Source organism: Passer domesticus, chromosome 22, assembly GCF_036417665.1.
Source record: "Passer domesticus isolate bPasDom1 chromosome 22, bPasDom1.hap1, whole genome shotgun sequence".
Lineage (NCBI taxonomy): Eukaryota > Metazoa > Chordata > Aves > Passeriformes > Passeridae > Passer > Passer domesticus.
Genome location: NC_087495.1, coordinates 1,035,365 through 1,063,135, shown reverse-complemented (window position 1 = coordinate 1,063,135; position 27,771 = coordinate 1,035,365). Strand labels below are relative to the sequence as shown.

General features: G+C 52.3%; 3 protein-coding genes across 4 annotated transcripts; 2 read left to right on the top strand and 1 right to left on the bottom strand.

Annotated features, from left to right (window-relative positions):
• Positions 1 to 203: 203 nt before the first annotated feature.
• On the top strand, positions 204 to 9,713 carry PINK1 (PTEN induced kinase 1). Its single transcript, XM_064397321.1, has 8 exons — positions 204 to 552; positions 2,390 to 2,689; positions 3,630 to 3,733; positions 5,359 to 5,541; positions 5,913 to 6,076; positions 7,048 to 7,175; positions 7,914 to 8,150; positions 8,533 to 9,713. The coding sequence occupies exons 1-8, from the start codon at positions 235 to 237 to the stop codon at positions 8,791 to 8,793; spliced, it is 1,695 nt and encodes a 564-aa protein (XP_064253391.1). The 5' UTR covers positions 204 to 234; the 3' UTR covers positions 8,794 to 9,713.
• Positions 9,714 to 9,836: 123 nt separating this feature from the next.
• AGMAT (agmatinase (putative)) lies at positions 9,837 to 14,588 on the top strand. The gene is made up of 7 exons (XM_064397351.1): positions 9,837 to 11,408; positions 11,527 to 11,729; positions 12,467 to 12,515; positions 12,640 to 12,835; positions 13,154 to 13,333; positions 13,673 to 13,757; positions 13,864 to 14,588. The coding sequence occupies exons 1-7, from the start codon at positions 11,038 to 11,040 to the stop codon at positions 13,935 to 13,937; spliced, it is 1,158 nt and encodes a 385-aa protein (XP_064253421.1). The 5' UTR covers positions 9,837 to 11,037; the 3' UTR covers positions 13,938 to 14,588.
• DNAJC16 (DnaJ heat shock protein family (Hsp40) member C16) lies at positions 14,462 to 26,275 on the bottom strand. 2 transcript variants are annotated; one of them, XM_064397318.1, is made up of 14 exons: positions 25,757 to 26,275; positions 24,532 to 24,598; positions 23,336 to 23,666; positions 22,906 to 23,090; positions 21,701 to 21,805; positions 20,976 to 21,134; positions 20,498 to 20,628; positions 20,083 to 20,266; positions 19,726 to 19,908; positions 19,428 to 19,504; positions 19,098 to 19,178; positions 18,915 to 19,013; positions 18,307 to 18,477; positions 14,462 to 17,901 (listed from the first exon to the last, which is right to left on the bottom strand). In XM_064397318.1, exons 1-14 carry the CDS (start codon positions 26,122 to 26,124, stop codon positions 17,505 to 17,507), a joined length of 2,538 nt encoding a protein of 845 aa, XP_064253388.1. In that variant the 5' UTR covers positions 26,125 to 26,275; the 3' UTR covers positions 14,462 to 17,504. The 2 variants fall into 2 exon arrangements, with proteins under 2 accessions (XP_064253388.1, XP_064253389.1); XM_064397319.1 differs by having other exon boundaries at positions 18,307 to 18,474; positions 25,757 to 26,273.
• Between the last annotated feature and the right edge of the window lie 1,496 nt (positions 26,276 to 27,771).

Here is a 27,771-nt window from a genome sequence, read left to right as displayed (position 1 = left end):
ATTCCCCGCCCATTCCCTGCCCCATTCCCTGTCCCACTCCATGCCCATTCCCCGCCCATTCCATGCCCTCTCCCTGTCCCTCTCCCCCCCGTTCTCCGCCGTCCCCGTCCCGTGCCGGGGGCGTGGCTTGGCGCCCCATGGGCGTGGCTTGGCGGCGCCGTGGGCGTGGTTCCGGGCGCGGCCTGCCGCCATTGGCCCGCTCTGGGCGCCGCCCCTCGCCCCGGCGCGTCGGCCATGGCGGTGCGGCTGCTGCTGGCGCGGGCCCTGCGGCTCCTCCCGCGGTGCCGCCCGCCCTGCGCGCCCCGCGCCCCCCGCCCCGACCCCCGCCCCGGGCCCGGGCCCGCCGCGCCGCCCGCCCCATGGCGGCCCTGGCTGGCCTGGCTGCCGGCCGCCCGCCGCCTCTTGCTGCGCGGCCCGGCGGGCGGGCTGGCGGCCGCTGCGCGGCGCGGCCGCGGCGGCGGCGTCTGCCTGGCGCTGGCCATGGCGCTGGGCCTGGTGGAGCCGCGCCTGGAGGAGCAGCGCCGGGCTGAGGCGGCGTGTCGCCACATCCAGGTGGGAAGCGGCCCGGGGATCCCGCGGGGCAGCGCCTCCGTGAGGGGCAGGGGGCCGTGCCGCGGGGAGGCCTTCAGCCACCTCCAAGAAGGACACGGGAGGCCGTAGCCCTCCAGGCATCCTTCTGGAAAGAGAGGGTGGTCCTTGATGTGTGGAGCCCCCTGAACGCCCCCATGAACAGTGTCAGAGCTGTGGGGAGCCGCTTAGACACCGCCCCCCCATGAAGGGTAGGGGGGTCCTTGCTTTGGGGAGTCCCTCAGACACCCCCACTAAGGGCAGTGCTCATTGCTCCCATAAAGGGGAGGGGGATTCTTCTGAAGAACCCCTCAGATGCCCCTGTCAAGGGAAGGGGGGTCACTGCTGTGGGGAGGCCCCCCAGACACCCTTGCTGAAAGGGAGGGGAGAGCCTTGTTTTATGGAGCCCCTCAGACACCCCTCATGAAGGGAAGGGGGGTCAGTGCTGTGGGGAGCCCCCCTGACAGCCCCTGTGAAGGGCACAGTGGGGAGCCCCCCGACAGCTCCCCATCTCTCCCCAAGGAAGGTGGGGGGTGCTGCAATGAGCAGCCCTCGGGTACCTCCCCAAAGGAGGGGTGCTGGGAGCAGCCCCAAAGGCACCTCCTTCTCCCCAGAATAGGGTCATGGGAAAGTCTCAGCCAGCAGCCCCTCATCACCCCAAAGCAGGTACCTTCAAAAGCAAGCGACCCTCACTCCCTGTCGCTCCACAGAGTGGGGGGTCGGGGTCCTGGTGGGGGTTTCATGTCCCAGGACACTGATGTTGATGCCCATGGGGACCCTGTGGTGCTGGGCCAGGCTGTGCTGGCAGGGCACGGGGGACGGAGGGTACTGAACTTATTTCCTGGGTAAAAATAGACCTCTGGTGCTGAGAGCCAGCTGTCACCTGCTCCGCCGACCAGCAGACACATTCCCTGAAGTTTCTCCTGAAGAGGATGCTTTCTCTGCTCTGTCCCTGCTGGGTTGTTCCATTTGCTGTCCCTGGTCTGTGTCCAATGACACATCCCTAGGGTGTCACCGCTGCTTTGGGGCTGCAGCTCACAGAGAAGGCCACTTGCTTGTATCAGTATGGTGGCAGCTGGGGCAGCACCAGACCTGTGGGATCATGAGCTGTGATGAAACTCCAAAACAGCCTCCTGTGTGTTGTTTTTCCAGATATCTCGATTTCTTCCCCCAGCTCCATCCCATCACAGATTCACTCTCACTCAAACGAACCAGCCCTCAGTTGACTGCCACAAAAAGGCCATTATTGTTCCTGTTTCTACTTTTAATTGGATTTTCTTTTAAATGCTGTTTGCCTGATTTGTTTATGGAGAGGGAGGAAAGTATAATAATGCATCTGTTTTCAGAGGTGTTCAGTTAAACTTTATGCAGCCACAGATTCATGAAATGGTTTGGGATGGGAGGGACTTTAAGGCCCGTCTCTTTCCACCCCTGCCATGGGCAGGGACACCTTCCACTATCCCAGCTTGCTCCAACCTGGCCTTGGACACTTCCAGGGATGGAGCAGCGACAGCTTCTCTGGGAAAATATATTTATATTCTAGATTGGCAAATGACTCCCCCTCCTGGTTCCTCTTCTTCCCTCGAAAAGGGCACCTTTAGAAAAGACTGGTTTAGGGGTAACTTGTATCACACAACAATATATGGCCTGCAGATGATCTTTCATGTGGTTACAGTGAGTTGAGCCCAGTGGTTAGAGTCTGACTGAGACTTCCAGGTTGGACCATCCCACCAGGATGTGTAATACCACTGACACACCAAGTTCTCCTTCTCTGGGAAGTCTGGGATAACTGAGCGGGTTTTTCTGTTCGTGTTCCTTTCAGACCATGTTTGTTGGGAAGAACAAGCCACAGAAAGATCCCCTGAGCTCCTTCCGCTGGCAGGGCTTCAAGCTGGAGGAGTATCTCATCGGCCAGCCCATCGGGAAGGGCTGCAGTGCTGCTGTGTACGAGGCAGCTATTCCCTTCTGCCCCACTCCTGGGGATCCTGCCCAGAGCAGCCCTCTCCCAGCCCTGCAGCAGCACCGTGCCTCAGCTTCCCAGGTGGCTGAAGAGGAGCCTGTAGTGAAGCACCAACCCAAAGGGGCTTTTCCCTTAGCCATCAAAATGATGTGGAACATTTCGGTAAGGAGTCAGCGCTGAATCCCCCATGTTTGATGCTGGGGAATTCTGGCTGGAATGTTTGATACTGAAGTGTTGGAAGTGCTAATTATGGAGTGCAGGATGAGCGTGTCACAACAAAGCTGTTGGTAGGTGACACTGAAGACACTGGCTGTTAGTGAGACCCAGAGCGAGGTAATCAGCATTCATCATCCTCTGGAGTCGGCACTGAGAGCTGCTGCTGGAGCTGTTGGGTGTGGAGGTGATGTTTTGGGAAGAAGAGGTTTTCTGAGGCTGGTTCTATTGGAAAGGTCTAAGAAGGGGAAAGCCACTGCTGCCAGTGATTTAGGAATTGGTGTCCTGTCAGTGTCAGGGCAGAGGTGGGTTTTCTTCCTGAGGAGTCAGTGGTCTCAGGGTGCACAGTAACCTGCCTGCTGTGTCCCCTTGCTGTGAGTGACTGTCCAAGATCTGCTCCAGCGTTTCCCAGCCTGGATGACTGGAGATCCAGTTCCACAGTGTGGCTCTTCCATGTTTAAAAAAATCCACGTGGCTTTTCCCATTGATGCGACAAGTGAATATTTCAAGAGAATCTTCCAAAATGCCAACATCTGGAATTCCTTGGTCTCCAGATGTACCCTGGCATTTAGCTGTGGGCTCTTCTACTTGGGTTTGGAAGTTGAAAGTGAGTGCTAAGGTGTAGTTTGGATTGCTGATAATCAAGGGTGCATTTGAAGTGACAAATAGATTTCTTTCTGCAAATAAAGGCCTTGTGGCCTCCCTTAGTAAATTCTTTTAAGTAGTTAATTGTCTTCCTTGATTTTCAAGGGAGGGAGGTCCTGGAATCTGGTCTCAGTCGACCCATCTCCAGACATGGTGCCAGCATCAGGATTATCTGCTCTCAGCTTGCCTTGGGGCCGGGTGATTTTGGAGCTGAAACCAACGTGGGGTGTGGCTGTTGTTGCAGGCTGGTTCCTCGAGTGAAGCCATCCTGGATGCCATGGGCCGAGAGCTCGTCCCAGCCACAGGCCGTGCCCTGTCCGGGGAGTACGGAGCTGTCTCTGGCCGCAGGTAGGGAGGTGGCAGGGTGCTGATTTTATCCCTTGGTCAATTTTGCAGCAAACTGTACTGTTAGGAAGGTGAACAGGGCTTTCTAGAATAGCTGCTGAAAGCAGGTAAACCTGGGGATTGTTAAGTTTGTTGGCACGCAGGGAATTGCATCGCTAAAGTATGTGGTCCAGAAGGGGTTGGAAGGGTGCACCAAGAATTTGGGAGCATTTGGGGTCTCACCAGGGTCTAGTGGGTGGCTATGGCTGTGTCTTAGCTTCTCTGTGTTGAAATGTGTTGGCATTTGCTGAGGTAAAGGCTGGAGGAGCCACTGGTTGAACACCATTTAAATTTGTATTGTGATGCTTTTTAATTGCACCACTACAATTGGTAACAGTTTGAGTGTATTAAACATCAGATCATTTCACTGTAATACAATTTGACTGTGAGGTTTGAGAACTGGTTTGGTGTAAAATGGGTGCTGGACAGGGAGGTTCAAACTGTTTTAGTGCAGGAAAACCGGTGAAAAGGAAAATGGGAATGACTTAGTTCGTACTGTGTGACCTAAGTGGGAAGTGAGCAAACAGCATGAAGGTGGAAAATCTCACGGAAACTTCTAAATTACCTCAAGTTAGCTGTCTTTTTGTTCAGAAATGCATCTTTTTTTTTTTTCCATTTGAAACAATGGAGTCCACAGCCCAGATTGTCTGATTTAAATTTCAAATCCATCCTGGCTGCCAATACAAATGAATAATGAATGCTGTGCCCGTGGCTGGCTGGGAATGCAGTGGAGCAGCCAAAGGGATATTTGACATTCAGGGGATGAGAGATCTGTGTTGCAGACAAATAGGTAACCTGCTTTTCAGGGTAGGGAGAGCTTTCTGCCTGTGCCATAAAATAGAGGGTCTAAATTGATACTCCCAGTGTGAAGTTGACCTTTATTATGTCTAACAAAGTAATTGCATTTGGGTGTTATTCTCTAGAGCTGCTGTAGCTCTTTTTTGAATGGAGAAGCAGCCTGTGCCTCGTTCTGCCTTTGTTAGCAGCATAGAAGGGTTAGTGGGGCTTGAGTAAAATGAAGGCTGCATGTTATGTGTGAGAGTTTTTATCAAAGCTCTGTTTGTAGTGCAGGTAAAGCACCTTATTTCCTGTTTGGCCATTGTGAATAGGGAAATCCAGTTACAGAAGAGCCCCTGTGACACCTTGGTTGGCTCAGTTTGCTCTGGGAGGCACCAGGGTGGATTCTGAGCTCTGGAGAAGGTGCTGGGAGATGCCCATTGCTGCAGTGGGTCAGTACGGGCTGTGGGTATTCTGCATCTACCTGGGAAGTGCTGGCCTGAGATGCTGGTTGGGAAATGGGCCATGAAACTGCTGCCCATGCTCTTGCTCAGTGAATGGATTCCAGGATGTGAGTGTCTGACTATTTGCTTAATGTGCAGTCCTGTAATCCACCCTATGCAGCTTTAATCTCCCTCTGATGAGGCTTCCAGTGCAGAAAAAACGTGTTTGCTCTCTGCTGGGGAACCCTTTGGTGTGTAGGACAGTTCATAATAATGAGAAGTAGCTCCAGCAATAACAGCAGTGTAGTTGGGATCCATCAGAGCCAGCTGAGGGATTGGTGCAATCTCTGGGGTCTTTTCTCTGCACAGAAAACCTGTCCTTGGGAGGAAGAAGCTGCAACCTCATCCGAATATAATCCAGGTGATCCGAGCGTTCACGTCCTCTGTCCCTTTGCTGCCTGGAGCCTTTGCTGACTATCCTGACGTCCTTCCATTGAGCCTGAACCCCAGAGGGATCGGTCACAGCCGCACGCTCTTCTTGGTGATGAAGAAGTAGGTGGAGAGAAGCTGGTTAACGTGACTTGGGCACTCTGTCCCTGCAAAGCTTGGGTCTGGGCTGCTGCCAAAGAGCAGAGTATGCTCTTGGAAACGCCTCCCAGGACCTGTTCCAAGTCCTTGAGGTTCTGACTGTGCTTCCACAATGAAGACAAACCGTTCTTTTTAATAATTACCCCAAATTAAAGTGAGAAATGTGGAGTTTGTCCCTATTTGTCTGCCCTTCTAAGCCTGAACTTCACCTCTAGTCTGAGCACACTGCTAGAGATGGAGTAGAATCAGTAATGAGATGAGCCAACACTGAGGTTGAGCTGCCAGTGATAAGCCTGCAGGATGCTAATTCCCTTTCTTCCCCTTGTTCTGCCTAGCTACCCGTTCACGCTGCGCCAGTATCTGCAGGAGAACACTCCGGATGTTCGCCTCTCCACAGTGATGATTCTGCAGCTCTTGGAAGGCGTGGACCACCTTGTTCGACATGGAATAGCACACAGAGACCTCAAGTCTGACAACATCCTGGTTGAATTTGATTCTGGTACGTAGATCCCTGAGGATAAATGCCAGTTAATTCCCAGAAGTGATTCGGTCACATTGGTGTTCAGGGAAGTCTCACCCAGCTGTGTGTCTGGGGAAAGAAGCACAGGTTTTTAGCTTAGTATTTGCTATGAGTGCAGCAAGTCATTGATCCTGTCTGTGCCTGAGGTTTTGGATCATTAACGTGGACATAGTGTACTGTGAGCTGATGGATTGCATGAGCACAGCCAGCATTGACTGGAGCATCTGGGAACACCACATTTGGGATGCTGCAGGAGCCTTTGCTTCAGGCTCTTGGTTCTGTCATCTTTCCCAAGCTAAAGAGTACAGGGAGCCTCTTAAAATCCCACCCCTTGGCCAGGTTAATGGTGCTGCACCCTGGGATGCCTGAAACATGGGTTGGGAGGGAAGGGATGCAGCATTTTCATCAGCGTGTTCTCCTGTCAGCCTCTAACAGCAGTTTTAATTACCTGAGCTCTTTTTTGATGTGATTGAGTTTCAAATTGGCAGGAGTAATAGGAGGCAGGCAGGTCAGTGTGATTAGGAGGGGAAGAATTTGATTGAACAGGATCAGGGAGAGAGACAGAGACCACTGGAATCCACCCTACCTTCCAGGAGACTGGCCCAAGAGGTGACAGAGGATTCTCTGGTCCCCGGGGCTCAGGATTTAGAATCATAACATCAAAATCAAAATTTTTAGATTTGATTTTGATTTTTAGAATCAAAAATGGCCTGGGTTGGAAGGGACCTTAAAGCTCTTCTCATTCCAACTCCCTGCCATGGACAGGGACACCTCCCATTAGACCAGGTTACTCTACTGAATGTCTTTGCCCACAGTCTTGATGAGGGGATGGAATGCCCCCTCAGTCAGTTTGCAGAGGGCACCAGGCTGGGTGTTGATGTGATGTGGTGCTTGGTGCTGCCAGGTCCTCCCAAACTGAACCCTAACTGGCAGCTTTGTGTTGTTCACAGCTGGCTGCCCCTGGCTGGTCATCACTGACTTTGGCTGCTGTTTGGCAGATGAAAGCATCGGCCTGAGGCTGCCCTTCACCAGCTCCTATGTGGATCGGGGTGGCAATGGCTGCCTTATGGCACCTGAGGTAAATCCCTCTGTAGCAGTGCTTTGTGGTGCTGGTTTTCTGCTTGTCCTGCTGTTGGGGCTAAAAGTTTTGTTGGCATTGTGTCCTGCGTTGAGTTAGGCTTGGTGAATATCTGTGCTGAACTATGTCAAATAGACACCTTGAGCTTTAACAGGTGAAACGTAACCAGTTGGTGTTAAGAGGCAGAATCAGCCTCCCCTCCCCCAAATTTACTCTTTAATCTTTATTCAGGCCCCTTTCCATGTAACTATTACAAATTTTATGCAGCAGTCCTTGTGTTGCAACAGTAGCTTTTGGCTGAAGTTCAAGATGGTTGTGAAATTATTTACAGTTCCTTTTTATTTCTTTGATGATAAGAAATAATAAAAGCCAAGACACCCTTAACTGTCTGCTGGACCTGGAGCACCTTGCCGTGGTGTTGGTTCATCTGCAGGTCTCCTGTCTCCATAATTCCAGCAGGAGATCACCCTTGGATCTCTGGGAATGCTGGTCAGGGGCAATGGCTAAAGCCTCAGTGCAATGTTCAGACTCCTCCCAGCATCCCAGTGGGCTGAGCAGTGCCAGAGGCTTAGAGCATGCCAATAGGGAATATTTACAGCACAGATTCAGATGCAGCCCACCTTTGGGTTCAGTGTCTAAGTTCATTACGGTAAATGCAGGTTTGAGCATTAAAACTCGAATTTCAGCACAGAGGCTGCACTCGTGCTGTTTATTTGAGTAGCCCCCTCTCTGTGGCAGGTGATCACAGCGTCACCTGGTCCAGGCATGGTGATCAACTACAGTAAAGCTGATGCTTGGGCTGTTGGAGCAATTGCCTACGAAATCCTGGGCCTGGCCAATCCTTTCTATGGCCACGGGGACTCCACTCTGGAAAGCAGAAGTTACCAGGAGGACCAGCTGCCAAGCCTGCCCAACCACGTCCCCCTTGAGGTGAAGCAGGTGATAAAGATGCTGCTTCAGAGAGATCCCAACAAGGTAAGAAGTTGTTGCCCTCAAGATATCCTCTTTGGGAGTACCTGTGGTGGATCATTTTGCCTTGGAGGGCTGTGGGTGCAGGGGTTAGTCCAGATCTGACTGCAGGATCAAAGGACAAGATAAGGATCAAAGCCAAAAATGTCTTTGCTGAGTGGTGCTGAATTGTTTCAGAAGTTTGTGTCAGGACCTGACCTCACACTGGAGGGTTCCACACAACACTATATATATACAGTAGTAGTGTCAAAGAGCTTTCTGATTCACAGGGTTGCCTTGGTGGGGGCCCCAGGGAGTTTTGGAGGTGCCAATGCTCCGTGCTGGTGATGTGGCCGAGGGCAGGAGGATCAGCTAATCTCCCTCCCCTTCCCTCCCTTTGCCCTTGCAGAGGTTGTCTGCGAGAGTGGCTGCGAACGTGCTGCACCTGAGCCTCTGGGGTGACAGTGTTGTGGCATCCAGGACCCTGAAACCTGACCAGATGATCGCCTGGCTGCTCTGCCAGTCTGCAGCCACCCTGCTCACCAGCAGGCTGGTAGAGAAGAGCCAGGTAGAAACCAAAATGAAGATGTGCTTCTTGGCAAACCTCGAGTTTGAAGACCTCTGGGCAGCAATATTCCTGTTGCTGGCGTGGAGAAGCCACTCTGGGTGAAGGAACCACCCGGAACACAAGCATCCCACATAAATGGCACTTTCTAAAGGCACATAGGAACCTGTCCTTTCTGTCTGTTTGGAGTCCTGTAGTGCTTTAGGGAACAAGCTGCAGGCCTGTGTTAGGAGCTTGAGTTCTCTCTAGCAAGAGTTAACCATGCTGCTTTTCTGCCCCTGCTAGAGGAGATGCCCTTGCTTCCTTACCTTCCTGTGGGGTGGGAGTGTGGACCTTGCAGGTGTCCAGAGGTACGTGGTTGGTTTTGCTCCCATTTGGGAATTAATTGATTTTGTGTGTTGAGTGAAGCAGATTCCTTTCAGAGGGTTGACTGGGAGAAGGCACTGTCTGGCTGCATTTTACAGAGAAACAATTTAAACAACACACAGAAATCCAAGCTGACAAAGGGAGCTGCAGTCTCTGTTCTTGGGGTAACCAGGGTGGTTTGAAACTCATTTTCTTCTGAGCTGTGAAATGACAGCCTGAAAACTTCCTGATGAGGTGCTGCCTGGTAACGTGAGCGTCAGCAGCACTAAAAACCTCGCAGTTGTACGAGGATAGTGGAAGCACATCATCCTCAAATCCTGCTTATCGTTGTTCTTAGCTGTTGTAGCTCTGTGGTGGTGGCTGCCCTGAGGTCCAAGGCTGAGTCAGACTCTCCACTTAGGGATAATGCTCCAAACAAAGTGAGGTTGGGCAGCAGCCCCTGCTTAAAGAGCTTAGTGTGATGCTCTGCTCTTTTACCTGCCTGTGTTTCCTTCAATGAAATAATATCCTTTGATGGGGAAGACGGAGACATCAATCTTTAAATAACAACAGCCATGTTTATGAAACAGCATTCAATTTCATGGCTATAATTGTGTTGGGAGGAACTTGGGGAGAAAGTTATTTATGCTTGTTGCACAATAAATTAAAGATTTAATGTGGCTGTGTGGGTTCTCTCAATCCAATTTGGGCTGTGGAGCGTTGGTTCCGGGGTGTCTTATGTGCAAATTCAGCTCTTTCCAATGCTAACTGTGGAACATGGTGTTCTACTCCAAGGGGAATGTCCCAAAGAGGAACAGACCCTGCTGTGGGGATGTGTTTTGTACTCTGCTGCATGGTAAATCACTGTCTGCTCCTGCAGTTTCCAGGTGGATGACAGTAGCTGATACCCCTAATCACCACAGGGTAACCTGCACTCAGGGTTCTACACATTGTTCCAGTGCAGCAAAGAGTGCAGAGCCTGGGGAGTTGGGGAAATGAGGTCTTGGGGGGGAAAGCTGCAAAAAAAGACCTTTATAACATTGATCTGACCCAAGCAAAGTTTCTGGTGCTGTTCTTACACTACTGAGCTCTTGCAGTATGTTTCTGCTACCTTTGCTTTGTGTGTGCCTGGGTCTGGCAGTGAATCCCATGTTCAGGACACTGTGGAGCTTTTGAGGAGTAAATGCTGTTGCTTTGTGGTGGATCTCTACCCCAAGCCCTCTTTCTGCCATGAACATCATTCCTGTGCCTTTCCCTCCCTCTCCCAGGTCCAGTCTCTGTACAAGTAGGGAGCAGAATTACGGGCTGGAGCCATCCAGTATCGAGGGTGTTTGTATTTGCCCAACCAGGGTTTTATCTGCACTGATGAACTCCACTTCATTGGAAACTTGCTTTCCCTGGAAACAGTTTCAATTCTGTCCTCAAAAATGGCCTAAAATGCTTGTCTTGCAGCTTGTCCCCCAGGTCCTTAAATCCCTGTTAATGCTTCCCCTGTTGCTTGCATTTTGTCCCCCTCTATGGATCTGCTGAGGTCAGACTTCCCTTTTGTTTTCTTTCCCTTCTGCCTTCCACTAACGAGACATTTTTATGATTTTTCAGCATTCTGGGTGCTTTTGTGGAGTGCAGGTTGAAAGTACAGGCTGTTAATGTAACAAATGCTACTGTGCTGTCTGTAAATGCCCAAGGGGAGCAAACTGGAACATCTCCCAGCATGTCCCTCCCACCCTGTCCCACTAATCCTTGCACAGGCTCTTGCCCCTCACTGCTGTGTTTGTTCCCAGTGTTTGCCAGGACTATGCCATTGGGAAAGGGGGTGGCTGAGAGGGTGAATGTGGAGGCTGGGCTGGATTTCTGCTCTTCCCTGGGCAGTGGAGTGTCCGGTGCACTTTGATCCCTGGAGGGAGGCTTGGCAGAGGCAGCTGGCACTCTGCCCAAGCTGGGAACGGGCTCCTCAGCACGCCTCGCTGCGTTCCCAGTGGAGAGAGGGTGGGAGTGTGAGTCAGGATGAGGCCTCTGCTCTGGGCTGCCTGCAGCCAGCTGCTGCCCCGGGGAGCTGGGCTCTGCGCTCCCAAGCCAGCTGTGACCACTGTGGTGACCGCATCACACCACAGCCTGTGGCCTCCGGCTCTCCTGGCCGCCTCCAGCTCCCCAGCCAGTGTGTCTGCAGGGCTCCTCCAGCCCCTGGCCCCAGGGAGCAGAGCCCCCAGCTGCTGGAGCTCGCAGTTCAACGTGCCCCCCAGTGCCCTGCTCGTGGCCCGGCCTGCGGGGGTCTGCTCCATGATGAGGCTTCCCATGCAGGCGTCCGCGGAGGGACTGGACGTAGCGTTTGTCGGTGTCCCGCTGGACATAGGCACGTCCAACCGCCCGGGAGCCAGGTAAGGGCCAGCCAGGGGAGCTCATGCTTCCCTCTGGCCATCGGGTGTGCCTCTCCTGTGGTGAGAGGGGTGCTGGGAACAATGCCTGGTGGCGTTTCCCAGCAGCGTGATCGTCCAGGTTCGGCCCGCGTCAGATCCGCGCCGAGTCGGCCATGGTGAGGAGGTACAACGGCAGCACCGGCGCGGCGCCCTTCGACTCCCTGCGGGTGGCCGACATCGGGGACGTGAACGTGAACCTCTACAACCTGCCCGACAGCTGCCGCCTCATCCGGGAGGCCTACCAGCAGATCGTGGCCTCCAGCTGCGTGCCCCTCACCATGGGTAAGGAGCCTGTGTCTCCCTGTCCTGCCACTGCGTCCTGGCTCCGTCAAACTCCCTCTGCTTCTCCTGTCATTCAATCCAGGCTTGGCAGAAGGCAAGCGATGAATCTGTTCCCTGCCTGGGCTGTTGTGCTGTATCAAGGGCAAAAACACAGGCTCGCCACTGAACAGAATGTTCTTTGATGCCTCTTCCTTTGGGTCAAAAATGAGGAGGATGAGTCTGTCAGCAAATAAAACCAGTGACGTGTTTTTGGTGTCCTGTTGAGCAGGTTTTGGTATCCTGCAAGAGCAGGTTTTGTCCCTTGTGTCCCTCCAGCTGAGTGAGCACCAGGCTTTGCACAAGGCCTGATTTGGGTGCATGTTCAAGTTTGCAGCTGTTAGTGCTTGGCATCGCTGAAGGCAGCGAGTGTGTGGAGTAACGAGTAGCCAGTCACCAGTTACAGCGTGCTCAGAAGCTGATCAGATGTCTATTTATATGCCCAATCAAGGCTTCTGCTCCACAGGCTGTCGTCCTGGCAGTCCTGCGTATCTGGTCCTCCCTAGAAGGAAGACCAGGAGAAGAGAGGACCCAGGAGAGGAATCAACCTGCACATGGGGGTGTTTTCCTTTGGCAATGAAGCCCTGCATAAATAACTGCATGATAAATGCAAAGAGGAGAAAAATTACTTGGGAACAAAAGTAATGAGCGCTGAGCAGCTCGTATAGTGTATTCCCCCTCTTCCCTGTGTCTTCTTGCAGGTGGAGATCACACCATAACATACCCAATCCTGCAGGCCCTGGCAGCAAAGTAAGTTTCTAATCTGGAGATGGAGAGACAGGACCTGGGAAAGAGCCTCAGGTTCGCTGTCCCTGCTGTTGGCAGGGCCACCATGCACGGGACAGGACTAGCGCGGCCACCCTGTCTCGACCAGGCACGGTCCCGTGGGACTGGTGCACGTGGATGCCCACACCGACACCGGGGACACGGCTCTGGGCGAGAGGCTCTACCACGGGAGCCCGTTCCGGCGCGGAGTGGAGGAAGGGCTGCTGGACTGCGGCCGCGTGGTGCAGATCGGCATCCGAGGCTCCTCCTATGACCCCGATCCTCACAAGTACTGCCGGGAACAGGTAAACCCAACCGCACAGAGCTGTGTGCTCCCCCTGCCATGAATACCACGTCAGTAACATTTACTTGGCTTCGGAAGGGGAATATATGCATTTTTTGCCTCTTTTTCCATGCCAGCGGCTTGTCTGCAGGACAAGCACTCCCGGCTCACTGAGTGTCAGCTGAGTGGAGGGTTAGAAAGTGTGTGTGAGGAGTGGAAGGTGTTTCCAGGTGCACTTTGCCTTGGAATGTTCCCGGTAGATATTCCCCAGCAGGGCAGGGGATGCTCCTCACCTCCCTCCTTTCCCTAAGCCGGTGCCTGTGTGTCTGTGCTCCCGCAGGGTTTCCGCCTGGTCCCAGCTGAGGAGTGCTGGATGAAGTCCCTGGAGCCGCTGATGAGGGAGGTGAGGGCGCAGATGGGGGACAAGCCAGTGTACATCAGCTTCGATATCGATGCGCTGGACCCCGCCTATGCCCCGGGCACCGGCACCCCGGAGATCGCGGGGCTCACACCTGCGCAGGTGAGGGCACACGCTGCCCTGCCCGGGGGAAAGGGCTCTTCTGCTCCCTTCAAAGGAGGTCGTTTCACCAGCACAGCAAAGTGGAAGTTTAGGGAGACCAGGAAGTGTTTCCTCATGGTGATGAGGAAGGAAAATGTGGAAGTGATACGATTTGGTCTGTAGAGGTTGGGTTTCCCCACTGGAATATGGGGAAAGCAGAGCCCGGAAGGAAAATGTGGAAGTGATACGATTTGGTCTGTAGAGGTTGGGTTTCCCCACTGGAATATGGGGAAAGCAGAGCCCGGACCAGTCCGCTAGGTCAGATGTGTTTCTTGATCCCAAATCCATTTTCCCCCCTAGGCTTTGGAGATTATTCGTGGCTGCAAAGGCCTGAACATAGTGGGGTGTGATCTTGTGGAAGTCGCACCAATATACGATGTCTCTGGTGAGTCTGAAGGTGCCTGAGGGCAAGACAAGTGCCTGACACAGATGGCTGTGGGTGAAAGCCGTTGGATATACACAGATTTCCTTTATTTTTCTTGTGTTTTTAGGCAATACAGCTCTCCTGGGGGCAAACCTACTGTTTGAGATGCTGTGTGTCCTCCCAGGAGTGAAGACACTGTGAGGGCAGTTCCCACCTGCCCTGGGGCAATGCTTCTCTGTGTCCTCAGCCAGGCTTTCCATGTCCCCTTCCCTTCAGGCAGCTGCAGCCAGCATGGGCTTTGCAGCATGAAATAAATGCCATAAACCACTAGAAAAGGTACTTTTTAGCTGGGAAACTGTAGGGAACAGGCTAGACACCCCATTTAGCTGGGGTCTGGAGCTTTGGAGCTGGCCTGGGAAAGGCATAGATGAGGCTAATGCCATTTTGCCTCTGGATTGATTCACCCAGCTCACGGGCTCCTGGAAAAGCTGTCACTGGTAAAGGGTTTGTCCCATTAGGATGTTGCAGAAGGACAATGAATGTAGAAGAAGGGAGAACGTGAAGGGGGCCTGAGACTTGCTGAGAGTGGGGAAATATTTGACTAGATTGCCTGCTGGTGGAATAACCAGGAGTTTCCTATGGCAGGAGCAGTTTAACTCTCCTGAAATTTCTGAGAGGACAGGGAGGTGAGGTTAGTTTGTACATGGAGACACGGAGCCACCGCATCACACATTAAAATAGTTTATTTTGTAATTGTCTTAAAACAAAATTACATCAGTGCCTGTTCACAAATACAAAAACAAAACAAAACCCCCCAAAAATAAAAAAGACAAGTTTGCCAAATAAGTTAATTCCCCCCCTCCCAGTATCAAAAGTGCAAAATAGGTACCTAGTTCTCAGTCCTACTTGTCAGGCTGCGCTCGTGTCCTGGCTCCTGGTTGCTGTGGGTGAAGGGCAGAGACAGGGACAGGGAGGAGTTTGGGAACAATCTCCACTCTGGGGCCTGTATCCCTTTGCCTCAGCTCTGAGCACTGTGCCATTGCTCAGATCTCACTAGGAAAGTGCACTAAGACCCAATCTCCTCAATCTTTGGATTACAAATCACCGTGTGTGGAACAGAACCACAAGTGTTCAGAAAATGATGGGGTGATGGCTCCTGCTGCTGCGAGAGGGCAGATCCCGGGGTAAGCAGCTCTGACTGTGGTCTCAGGACAGCAAACACCTGGAGTGCCATGCTGGCACTGCAGCCAACTAAATCAGGGACAGAGCAGCTTGGCTTTTGCTTCAAATCAGGCAAAAGCTTCCATAAAAATCCAGGAGCTGTGCCCCTGTCCAGCCCCAGCCAGCACAGGTGGACTGATGCAAGCACTCCCTCAGCTGAACCCTGGCTGAAAGGGGACATTACCTGTGCTAAAAAGAAAATAAACCCAAGGATTCTGGCAGCATGCACCACACACAATGGATGTGAAGGTCATAAAGCCTTCTCCCCTTCCTCAGGGTTGGGCTGAATTCCCTCGCTGTAGCATAACTAGGCACTTTTTAATGAGTTGAGAGTTTTCTCCTTGTTTCTGATCAGCTGAAGAAACAGCAGAGAGCCAGAGAGCATTCTTCTGCTACTGCAAATGTTTAAGATGTTATGTGGAGCCTTCTGCTGGGCTGAAAACTATTCCAACCACATCCTGCATGGCAAGCTGTGGGAAAAGTGCAGGAGTGCTGCAGTGATTGCTTCAGCCAGATGGAAATGAAGTCTAGAAGCATCAGGCTGGTATTTCACTCCCTCTCTGCTCTCTGTCAGTGCTGCCTGTACACCTTCACAGGAGCTTCACAGCAGTTCCTGGGCAGGGAGAAGACCTCACCTTCCTTCCTTCCCTCTACTTTAGTGCCTCATTCCGTGGCCCAGAGTGCACTGGGCTGGAATTAACTAATCTCACATGGGGATCATTTGTAGCATTGCAGCCTTTATTTGAAGCACGTTGTACAGGGGATCTGACGTACCTGTGGGGGTTGCAGCATGCCAGTCTGCTCCCAGGATGGGGAAATGCAATGAGGCAAGGCCTTGGGAGCAATTAGGGCATGTGGGGAGTGCAATGACTGGAGCATTCCCGGGTTCTGTGCAGGACCAGCAGCTAGCTCAGGAGTTGGCAGTTATTCCTACTGACTGGCTCTGCTAAGATGGTAACTAAGGTGGCAAGGGCTGAGTCTGGAATTAACACCATGTGTTTACTGAGTGCTCTGTGTTCCAAGCCCTGTGGCAAAGGCCACTGGCCCTCATCCCTGTCCTTTTTCAGTGCTGGAGCCCAGTGGTGCCACAGGGCTCCAGATCCTTGGAAGGAGGAGGCCTGCGTGCCAGTGTCAACCCCCGGAGCAGTGAAAAGGAAAAGCAAACCTCACAGGATTTCAGTCCTTGCCACAAAGAGAAGCCCTGCTGCCTCACTGGGTCACTCGAGGAGTGTTAAGCAGCCACGAGGCTGCTGCTTGTCCTCCCTCTGCCTTACCCAGGGGCACCCTCTCCCTGTGATGCTCGAAGCAGCTGTTGGGGCACTGCTACAACAAAGCACTGTCCAAACCCAGGGCTGTGCAGCTGCTCTAACCACACACACCCCCAATGCTTCCATAAGATGAAAGAAATACCCAAGCAAACAAACACAAAGCCACGGGAGCAGCCTGAATGTGCAGAAATGGAGGTTTGGGGTAAGAAGGAAATGGGTGAGAGGCTGAAACCCAACATTTCAACCCCCAACTAAACCAAAGGAGCTTCACACACACGCAACAGTCTGATGATACAGCACTTCTGGGGCAACATTTCAAGAATACAATCGTTGAAGGATGAGGTTCCTTGATACAAAGGAAGGTTGGTTTTGTACTACAGCTGGAAAGGTGTTTGCAAGGAGCTCGAGTGACTCCCTGGCAGCTACGTAGAGTTTTTTACACATCTACTGGCTCATAGCAGCTCACGCCTACAATCTGAGGACGCAGGTAAAGTTATGGCTCTAGGATACATCGTCTAAAATCGACAGAAGCAGAAAAGGCATCTGAAAAATCAACGTGACATTTAAATGACTCAACACTTTGACAGTATTTTACGGCCGTGCCCTTTCCCTCCCTGTTATGGTTCAGCCAGTGAAGCTGCAGGTGGAACCATGACACGAGGAGCATGAAACATGCAGATTGCCCACGAGCCCGCACCACGGGGGGGTCCCAGCTAAGGTTTGCTACAAGGGAGATGCTCCTAACCAGATTCTGCATCACTTACCATGGGGAAAGCCGAAAGAGAACCACTGCCTGGTGGGAGGAGGCCTTTCAGAAGGGCAGGGCCTGGAGGGTCTGCAGGGTCTTGCCAGAGTTACACCATGCACCATGGGCTAAGCACACGGGGACGGGGGGGGAGTACCGCGAGCCGGCCTGCGTCACTGGCCGCAGCTGGTCCGGACCCAGGAAATCGGGGATTTCTTCAACCAAGGTAAAACAAGAGGTGGGATGGGGGCGACTTGGGAAGCAGATGTGGCAGGACGAGAAGGGCAAAACAGACTTCTTGGCTCTTCGGTTGTAGAGTGTCCAAACGCACGGCGGGGCGGTGGAGGGCACGCGGGTGCGCCTGGCTGCGCTCCTGGGCTCCGGACACACGAGGGGTGTTCTCGTTGCCGGCCCCAGCAAAGTTCAACTAAAACCTAAGGTCCATTCATCAAGCTTGTTTGAGTATTCCTGGAAAGAGCTGTCCCTTGTCATCTTCATAAAAAGTTTGTCCCCTTAGAATCTCTGTAAAATTCCTCAGTCTAGTGCAGGCCATGAGGGGATATAGAACCTCTGTAAGGAACCCTCTAGAAGGCGTTCCATCCAAAAGGACAATTTGTGTAATTTGTTTTTAATGGATCTGGATCCCGGACTGCAGGAGGATTTCCCTCTGGCTTCCGCATGTTGTAAAGCATCGTAATCCTCGCATGATCCCAGGGTTCCCCCCTCGTCCCCTGATCTGTGAGGCTTAAAGAGGCAGAAGTATTTCTTGTGGCCGTTCAGAGCCAGGACATAGCCTGTGTAGTCACGCTCAAGGAAGTGCTTGTCGTACTGGTTTGGGATGGGGGCTGCATCCTGCGCGAACTCCAGCAGGTACTCCAGCCACTCCCGGTGCTTGTCCAGGCTGAGGAAGGAGAAGTGAAGAGAGCTGCTCCTGGGGGAAGAGCAAAGATACTGGGATTAGCACATGTCCTGGGTGTGGCTGGATTCCTACTGGACAGGTAAGGAATCGTCAACAAGGGCAGGGCAGTGCTCTGTTGCTGCAGCTCCCTTTTCAGCTCAGTGTATGCAGCACTGTCATGCTTTCTATTTGTCAAAACACGGTACAGTCAAAGCAGCACCAGCATCTGACCCCTCTAGCTACCACCACCAAGTCTGGCTGAGAACAGCCTCTTGATTTTTGGTGGCTCATTGCCACTGATGAGGGCAGAGGCCACTACGATCACCAGAAGCATTCACTCCTGGCAATGGAGCCACCCACGCTCCTCACGTATTATCAGAACAGCATCACATAAGTGGTTAATGCAGCAACAGAAGCCTGGGAGAGGGCCCAGCCTACCCTGTGAACATGTAGACTTCCAGGGCGAACTTCTGGAGCAGGGGGGTTTTGGTGGAGTTGGAGAGGATCAAGACGACGTTCATGTGCCCTGGCCTCAGGCGCACCAAGTTACTGGTGTAGTTGATGTCCGTTAGCTCAGTCACCTCCACAAAGCTCTTTTTGGGGATCCTGCTGCAACAAAAGAGCGAGTGAAAGGGGGGCAAAGGACTGGGAGCAACTGAGGATGGAGAAACTGTGAGTGCATTTGCCAGCCTGTTATGCTGAGCCATGCCTGTGCCCTGTAGCAAAAGCCACTGTAACTGGTGCAATAGCTTGGTTTGCACCTCTCTGAATGAGTGGGTCAGACCTTTACCTATTCCCTGAGGACACTGTCTTGGGCAAACTTGGTGGGAATTGTTTAATAAGCAGATTAGTGTCCCCCTGTCCTTGCTGGCTGGGTCCTGGCTGCACACTGGTCCTCCTTCCTTGCTGTGCCTGTACTGCCCTGCACAACAACTGCACTATGTGCAACTTCAGCACTTCTCTGCTCTTCACTTAACCCTCCCTGCACAGGTTCTCCCTGAGCAATGGTTCTGCAGAAAACATTCTGGAAAAGGTAGACAGGGAACCTGTTGCTCTCTTTGCTGAAGCTTGCATCATTCTTCTCCATCTTTGTGGCAGTTTCTTCTTTCCCCGAGGGTGCAGCGTCCCTTGTGTCACTTGAATCACTGCAGAAGAAAGTGAATTTTGTGTTTAAGGCCTTGGGGTTGGACTGAAGAGCTGTCCCTGAGGGCATTTTGGTGCACACTCACCTGAAAGCCTGAACAATAACAGTGCCAAAGAGAATGAAGAGTGCAGAGAAGAGCAAGGACAGGAGTGGCATCATTTCTCGCCTGAGGGAAGATGTGCAAGCAGCAGTCAGGTCTGTGAGTTCACATTTTCTATCTCAATTTCAGTTCCTGCCTATGTCAGATAACACTGTGTGCCTTCCCCAGAAACCCAGCTTGTTTCTTGGGTCTTAAAGGCCATCATGTTTTTGAGTGCTGTCCTGCTCCCACCCAAAAGGATGATAAAATTCGATCTGTTTTAAAATAAGGTGACAAGGAAGCAGTGAATACCAACAATGGATGCCCAGTCCATACCAGTTACTGTGAAACAAACTGTCCCACCAGTCTGAGATGTAGTCCACTGTGGAGTAGAACCATCGGATAAGGAACATCTGTTTGAAAAGAATGAAAAGCAAAAAACGAAATGACAAAACTGCTATAAAGAGCCCCAACAGGTTCACAGAATGTCATGAGATTCCTTCTGCAAGCAAGAAATCTTCTAAGAGTTTTTCCTTGTTATTTTAAAATATAAATAATGCCTCCGAACAACCCGAAAGGGACTGTCCACAAAGGTAACACGGATGTCAGGCATCTGGAAAGGCTGCGCACTTACAGGAGCAAGCTCATCATTCAGGTCTGCCACAACGGTCTCTGATGACAGAAGGCCAGGGTCTGTCCTCAGCTGGTCCAGGAGATCCAGGAGGATGAAGTTGTCCTCTTTGCTGCCTTGCCAGGCCTCCTCCAAGGCTTTATAGGCGATCTTCCCTGCATTATTGCGTCTCTCCAGAATGACCACCTGGATGAGCCAAGAGCATGGCACACATCAGAGAGGAAGGGGCTTTTGTTTTCTTCTAGACAGATGATTCATTTCAAACTACTGCCCAGAATCAGGTGTCAGATCAAGGTACAGCATCAATTAAATAACAGGCTAAGAGAAGAAGGGATTAAAAAAATAAAAGGAAACCCTCACAGCTGATCTTCCATGATACTTCTCCTCATCCATCAACAACGCGTCTGCAAATTCCGGCTGCCGATCCCTGTAGATGTGCACAAACCTCAGTGTGTCTTTTGTGTTGGCCACAGCAAAAGTCAAAAATGCCTCATAGGCCTCGGCAAACTTCTCTCCTTCCTCAGTAAGCAAGACCACGCAGTGCCTGGGTGACACAATGAGATGTGGGATTAAGAGCCAGTCTGGAGGTGAGAGGGAATGACCAACCCCTTTCCTCTTGGCAGAACAATCCTCATAAGCCCCAAACCTCTCTGACAGTTTGGGTATTGAGCAGGATCCAATGCAGTTATTGCTCGTTTCCCGCAGAATCAAACCAAAAGTGACTCTAGGAGCAGCCCCAGAGCCTCGGGAAACAAAATGGGAACACCTCACTTACTTCCGCTGACGGTGAGACTTCTTCACAGGACACAGCTCTTGGAACAGCCTCTGGCTGATGAGTCTGGTCACCATGAGGAACTTGTTCTGGGAAAGGAAGTCGTCAATGAGCTGCTTCTTCATTTCTCGTGCCTGGCAAGAACCAAGAAGGCAGAAGTCAGAAATGAGCAGGAAGAGGAGGGGAAAGCTGTTGGATGCTCCTGGAGAAGGCTGCCAGCCCTTGTGGTCATCCCTGCAATCACCCAAGATGTTTTGAGGCCCCAAGACTGGGAAGTTACATGTGTCCCCGCTCCCCAACAGGCTGGAGTGCCACAAGCTTCCCTTGTCCTAACTCTCTCCTCCTCCAAAGCCTGATTTTAAGCTGAGAACAAACACTCTTCCTCCAAACTGCACCACTGACCACGCCCTCATCCCCAGCTCAGTCAGAAAAGCTCCATGCCCATTTTCCCTAAGCTCTTGGAGAGAGCTCTGAGTGATACCTGCACAACATCAGCGGGCCTGTCGATGTGCTCCTTGAAGATCATCATGGTGGGAGTGTAGACGTTGATGTTGTACTGGCTGGACAACTCCTCGGTGCCTCGGAGTCCGACGTACACGTAGCCAAAGGACAGGTAATCTCGGTAGGCAAAGGCCGTCAGCTGGCGGGAGGAAATCCCCAGCACGTGTTTGTGTTACAGACTGAGCATTTCCCCACCAAGTGCCTGTGGTGACTTTGCTCCAAGAACACATCCCACTGTTTGAATGCCATCAGATGTGCTGTGAGAGGTACAAGCCCTTCCTCTCCCTCACTGAACCAAATTTTGCATCCTCTTAGTCATTGTGCCAGGAGCCTCCACGGATCCACACCTTACCCTAGGGTGGCAGGGGCTTCTTAGCAAATGGGATTTTCAGCAACCTAAATTAGAAATGCCACAAACTTCTCTCATTCTCAACAAAGGCTGTACACCTGTGTTGCTGCTGCCTCTGAAACATACCTGCTTCACCCATGAAGGGTAACTGTGTCAGAATGAAGAAACAGACTCCTTACAAAGCTGGTCACCTGGCCACATCATTTACAACCTGCACAAATGACCCTGCTCTCCTCGAACTACTCAGTGGTGTCTGGAGGCATCTGTCCACCTCTGCTCACAGCAGTGGCATGTTGTAATTTGGAACGTCTGGATTTATAAGCAAGTCAACAATGCAGTGAGAGAAATAACATTACCTTGTATAACAATGGCACAACTGGCATGTGATCGAAGAGCAGCACATGGGGCTTGTTGTCTTTCCTCCAGTGGGACAGAAAGTGAATGTAGTTTTTATCTGTAATCTTTAGACAGAAGCAGAATGTCAGTTTAACCTCTGAGCTGTCAGACACCAGCAACGCTCTGCAAGGAGGGCTGAGCCTGAAAAGGCTGTCCTGGTGTTGCAGGAAGCAGATGGTGGGTTGATCTTTCCAACATATATTCCTGATTAATGAGTGAATTAAAACCATCACTCTTGACCTCCCTCAGCCATCTTAGTTATTGCATGCCATTCCAAGTCAATGCCTACATCACTGTTATTCTCCTGTTTGTTGGGACCATATTCTTTAAAAATGGGAACCCAAGGGTTAAAAGACACCTGAGAGCTCCACTGAATCTGCTCTGTTTGAGGTGTGCTACCTCTCATAAAGGACATAAATGGCTGCAGTTACTGTAGAAGGGGAAATCATCCCTATTTTTGGGGCGAGAAGTCCAATAACTCCAATACCCAGAAGACAAGTGAAGTCCATTGGGAAAGGTGACCCCTGGTAAAGATGCCAAGGGAAAATGAGGTGAGGTGAACAAGGCCACAAGCAGAGGCCGGGCAGGTAGAGTGCTGTGGGGGCTGACCCAGCCACATCACAGGCGGCATTTTAGGACTCTGTCAAAAATCACCAGAAGGCTGAAACACAACAATATTTTATCAGTTAGGAGATTTTACTTGTGACTTTGAAAGGGCTCATGCTGCCAGCTCGTTTCAAAGGTCTGACGGAAAACTGGACAAAACAAATGGGATTCCATGTCAGTGAGTTTTAGCAGAAGTGACCTATGAGGTAGCAAGTGGTCCCTAATTTGCTGGATGAAATGCCAAGAAAGCAGGAGAGAAGTGAAATTCAGCAGGTTCCTGTCCCAGGGATAGTTTGGGTAGAGCCCTGGCAGCTGTGGGGTGTCACAGCTGGGGTCAGCTGCCACTAGAATCACTGGTGTGACCATGTGGTAGCAGGATCCTCTTTTCAAGGACTAGTGTTACAAAGCTATGGGGTGGGAATGCTTGACAGCTCCAGGGTTTGGAGCTTTTGCCATAGGTCAGCCTGAATTAAACAGATTAACCACCAAAAGAGCCAAGGAGAGAGGGATCTCCAGGCAGAGAGGAGCAGCAGCATCTGACACCCCTGCTAGAACCTACCTTTTCAACAAGATTCCCTGGCAGAAGGTTCTCCATGAACTGCCGCAGGTTTTCCCGAACGACAGCGTTGTGGAAGAAGGTTATTTTCCCATTAATGAGCCCCAGCAGGGTTGGAGTGCTGTGGGCACCCAGATGATGGGCGAGGCGCCGTTCGTACCCCGCGTGAACGACGCCGATTCCTGCTCCTGGAAAAGGAGAGCACCGGGTTCACCTGTAAGATCCCCCACAACCCAAATGCCCAGTGCAAAACTGATGAACTGCTCCTTTGCCCAGCACCCTGCTTTGGAGTTAGGAATGTTTGGGAGAGCATTAGGATAAAACCCCGAGGGAATCCACAGGGTCTAAACTGGGTCACACAAACCTGAAGGCAAACCACTGCAGCCTTACCAGGCGAGGGACACACACCCAACCCCAACAACCTCATCCTTACCCAGAGCCTCCAATTCCTGAGCAACTTCCTTCCACACGGGCTCGATGTGGATGCAGCTGAAGCACCAGTCTGAGGTGATTTTAATGAGGTAAGGTTTCTTGAAGCTATCTGGCACGATTTCATTGATGTAGTGGGAAAAGTGGAGCAAATACTTCTCGTCGGAGGTGTCGCGCCTCTCGGAATTGAAAGGGAAATGGAAGAAGGACTCATCAAAATAGAAGCCATCGTGGAAGCGGTGGAACTGGCGATGCTGCTGCTGAGAGAAGCCCTGGCTTTCCCCAGCATCTCCATAGCGATCAAAGTTTGCCCTCTTTTCCTCATTGGAGAGAATCTGGAAAGCAAATGATGGAAAAATGATTGCCTGAAACCATGAGGGGGAACTGCCGTGACTGTAATCCCTCAGTAAATAATGTAAGGAATGTGCAGCCTTTGCTGCACATCAGACAGACAAGTATTTTGGAAAAAGGTAGCATCACATGCTTCTCGGCTCATTGTGGCAAACAGGAGTAAAAAACCCTCAAAGCCCAAAGAACAGGAGCCCCTAAATCCAGACTGCTGTTCCCACTTCTGTCACCAAGAGCTCCTTGGGTCTGAACATCCTGTGTTCTGAGTACAAACACTCTTTTCTTGAGTGGCTTTTGCTGGTGTCTCTTTGAATCTGGAGGGTTCAGAAAGTGCCAAAAGTTTCACTGAGCAGCCAGAAGCCCTGCAGAGAAACTGCATTTTTTAGCAGGGAAATAAGGATTTATTTTGATTTCCATGGGCTTGGCTGCCACATACTGGAGTGACCAATTTCAAGAACGTGCAAATAACTACTGCTAAGAATAATTTGAGGTGACTAAATCCCTGTGATGATGAACGTTGCTTACATGACCCCAAAATGCTTTTATGTATGTGTGACACAGACAAGACGCTGCTCAGCCAGGCAGGGCTTGGGGAATACCCACTCCTTCCTTCTTTAAGGCTTTTTAGGCAGAGCAGGGCAGACTTGTAGCAAAGTATTTACAGCAGAAACCATGCTGGTGACCCCAGTGGCTCTGTCAACAAAGCTGAGTAAATTTTTTGTGTGGGTAATGTCCACCTCCACTGAGTCAAGCACCTTTCCCACACAGAAATACACTAGAAAACCACAAAGCCATGTATGGTAAACTGAGGTCACTTAACGATAGCAGGAGTTCACAGGAAGCATGTGTTACCTCATAGGCCTTGCTAATCTGGATGAATTTGTCCTCTGCTCCCGGGTCCTTGTTTTTGTCAGGGTGCCTGTGGGGCAGAACCAGAGGAAAAGGGGTCAGTGGGAGCTGTTGGCCTCTGCTTGGAGGTGAGGAGGACACGGGCAGTGAGGGTGTGCACCGGCATCCCTGAGGCTGAGATCAGATTTATACCCAGCATGTGCTGTCCCTGCCCAAACCCCATACCAAAATGCCCTGGGATGTGGGCCGTGTGCCTGTGGACCTGTCCCTCTGTCTGCTCCATCCCCAGCAGCCTGAGCCCAGGACACGGAGCATGTCTCCTTCCTAGCAATGCCTCCCTTGGCTGCTGCCCTACATAACTACTGGGCTGTTCCTTGAATCACCTCCTGCCATGGCCTCGGGGATGTCTCACACAGAACAACATGGGCTCTAAAGGCTGCAGGTAAGCCTGCTTTATTAATTTTATTTCCATGCCGTAAGCCTGCCCCTCATCACACACCACCTGTATGAGGGGTGTGACATCTGCGCATCCAACACATTTCCACAGCACAGGGACTGAACGGCCCTTGGACATCCAGCTATCAAGCTGAGACTTCAACCCTCATGTATTAGAAGTTCCCAGGGAGAAATTTTTCTCCCCACAGCCAGACTCCAAGAGAACTTACTACTTATTACATCCCCCATCACTTGACTCTGGAGAACTTTTTCCCCCTGTAGCCAGACTCCAGGAGAACTTTTCCCCTCACAGCCAGATTCTGGGAGAATTTTCTCCCTGTAGCCTGATTCTCAGAGAACTTTTCCCCTTTGTAACCACACCGTGGAAGAACTTCTTTACTTTAGCCAGACTTTGCGACAATTTTCCCCCCACAGCCACACTCCAGGAGAACTCTTCCCTCTATAGCCAGATTCCAGAGAACATTCCCCCACCGGTAGCCAGACTCCGGGAGAATTTTCCCACTCTAGCCAGACTCTGGGAGAACTTTCACCCCTGTAGCCTGATTCGGGGAGAACTTTTTCCCCTCGTAGGCAGGCTCTGAGCGGGCTCGGAGGGTTTTACAGCAGCTCCGCTGGCATGGAGCATCTCCGTGTGTCAGGCCGGCCTGCGAGGGCGCGGGGCGCGCAGCCGGCCCAGGCGCCTCATGCCCCCGCGGGGCCTGGCGCCGCCACCGAGCCCCGGCCGGGACCCGCTCCCGCGGCCGGGCGGAGGGGACACAAGGGCAGCACGTACCATTCCCGGGCGAGCCGCTTGTAGGCCTTCTTGATGTCGGCCTGGCTGGAGCTCCGGCCGACCCCCAGCACGCGGTACGGGTCGAACTCGCCCGGCGCGGCCGCTGCCAGCGCCGGCAGCAGCAGGAGGAGCAGGAGGCACCCGGCGCGGCCCGGCTCCATGGTCCGGCGCAGCCGCGGGCGGAGGGAGCGGACGGGCCGCCCTCCCGAGCCAGCGCCGCCGCTTCCGGCGCGCCCGCCCGCCGTCCCCATGGAGACCGAGCTCTTCCGGGAAAGCGGGCCGCCGGCCGCTCGGGGGGAGGCCCCGCCGAGAGGCCCTGCCGGCCCAGAGGCTGTGGCAGTGCCGTGGGGCGGGTTCGGGATGGGCATGGTGGAGCCGGGAGCGCCAGCCGTGTCCCGGCGGCATCGGGCCGGGGACGGGGTTGTCCCGCTCTGCTCTGCGCCGGGGCGGCCTCGCTGGGATGCTGGGGAAGGTGTGGGCACCGCAATATAAGATAGATACTAAAGTGTTAGAAAGCGTCCAGGGGAGGGCAGTGAAGTTGGTGAAGGGCCTTGAGGGGAGGGGGAGCAGCTGGGGGCGCTTGGTCTGTTCAGCCGGAGGAGACTGAGGGGAAACTCATCCCAGTTAGAGCTTCCCCTGAGGGGAGGAGGAGAGACAGACCTGATCTCTGCTCTGGAGACAGTGACAGGACCGAGGGAATGGCTGGAGCTGTGTCAGGGCAGGGGTAGGTTGGATATCAGGGAAAGGTTCTTCCCGCAGAGGGTGGTCGAGCACTGAACAGGCTCCCCAGGGAACGGGCACAGCACGGAGCCTGAGCTCAAGGAGCTCCAGGGGACATGATGTGACTCTTGGGGTGTCCTCTGCGGGACTCGATGATCCATGTGGGATCCTTCCAACTCAGCATGTTCTGTGATTCTATTTTGGTTTTTTGCTAAGTTGTGTTTATCCAAAGTCAAAGACTTCTTTCTTGTCTCGTGCTCTGGCAGTGAGGAGGAAACTGGGAGGGAGCACAGATGGGACAGATGACCTGAATTGGCCAAAGGGATATTCCACACCACAGAATGCCCAGTGTATCAGCTGGGGGCAGTGACTGAGAAGGAGCTGATCTGGGTTCAGGAAAGGGATCTGACATCAGTCAGTGAGTGGTGAGCAACTGCATTGTGCATCACTTGTTTTCCTCTCTATTATTGTTATTTTGTAGTTGTTTTTATTGTTGTAATTTGCCATTACTACTGTATTTTACTTTATTTTCAATTATTAAACTGTTATTTTCTCAACATACAAGTTTTACTTTGATTCTCCTTCCCATTCCGTGGGGTGGGAGGAGAAGAGAAGGGGGGAGTTGAGCAAGTAGCTGCGTGGTGCCTAATTTCCAGCTCTGCTTAACCCACAACAGTTGGTTTAGGGAATGTGGGTTGGCTGAATGGGTGGTGAGGTGGATCAAGGGCTGTCTGAGTGGCAGAGCTCAGAGGGCATCATCCACTTGGAAGTCTACAGTCAGTGGCTTCCCCAAAGATCTATACTGGGTCCTGTGGTCCAGTCTTAATCAACTTGTTTATCAACGATCTGGACAGAGTGATGGAATGTACCCTCAGCAGGTTTGGTGATGATATGGAATTGGGGAAGTGGCTCATCCACCTGCAGGCTGTGCTCCCATTCAGCGGGACTTTGGGAGGCTGGAGAATTGGACAGAGAGAAACTTAATGATGCTCAACAAGGGCAATGCAGGTCCTGCCCCTGGGGAGGAGCAGCCCCAAGTACCAGCACAGGTGGGAGTGACCTGCTGGAGCATCTCTGCAGGATGACCTGGGTGTGCCATGGTCAGTGAGCTGTCCCAGAGCCAGCAGAGTGTCCTGGGGGCCAAGAGGCCCTGGGGAGCAGTGGGAGGAGCACAGGAGCAGGTCAGGGAGTGACCCTGCCCCTCAGGAGGCACACCTGAGTGCTGTGTCCAGCCCTGGGGCAGGGCCAGGGAAGGCGAGGAAGGGCCTGGAGCATCTCCCTTGCAGAGAAAAGGC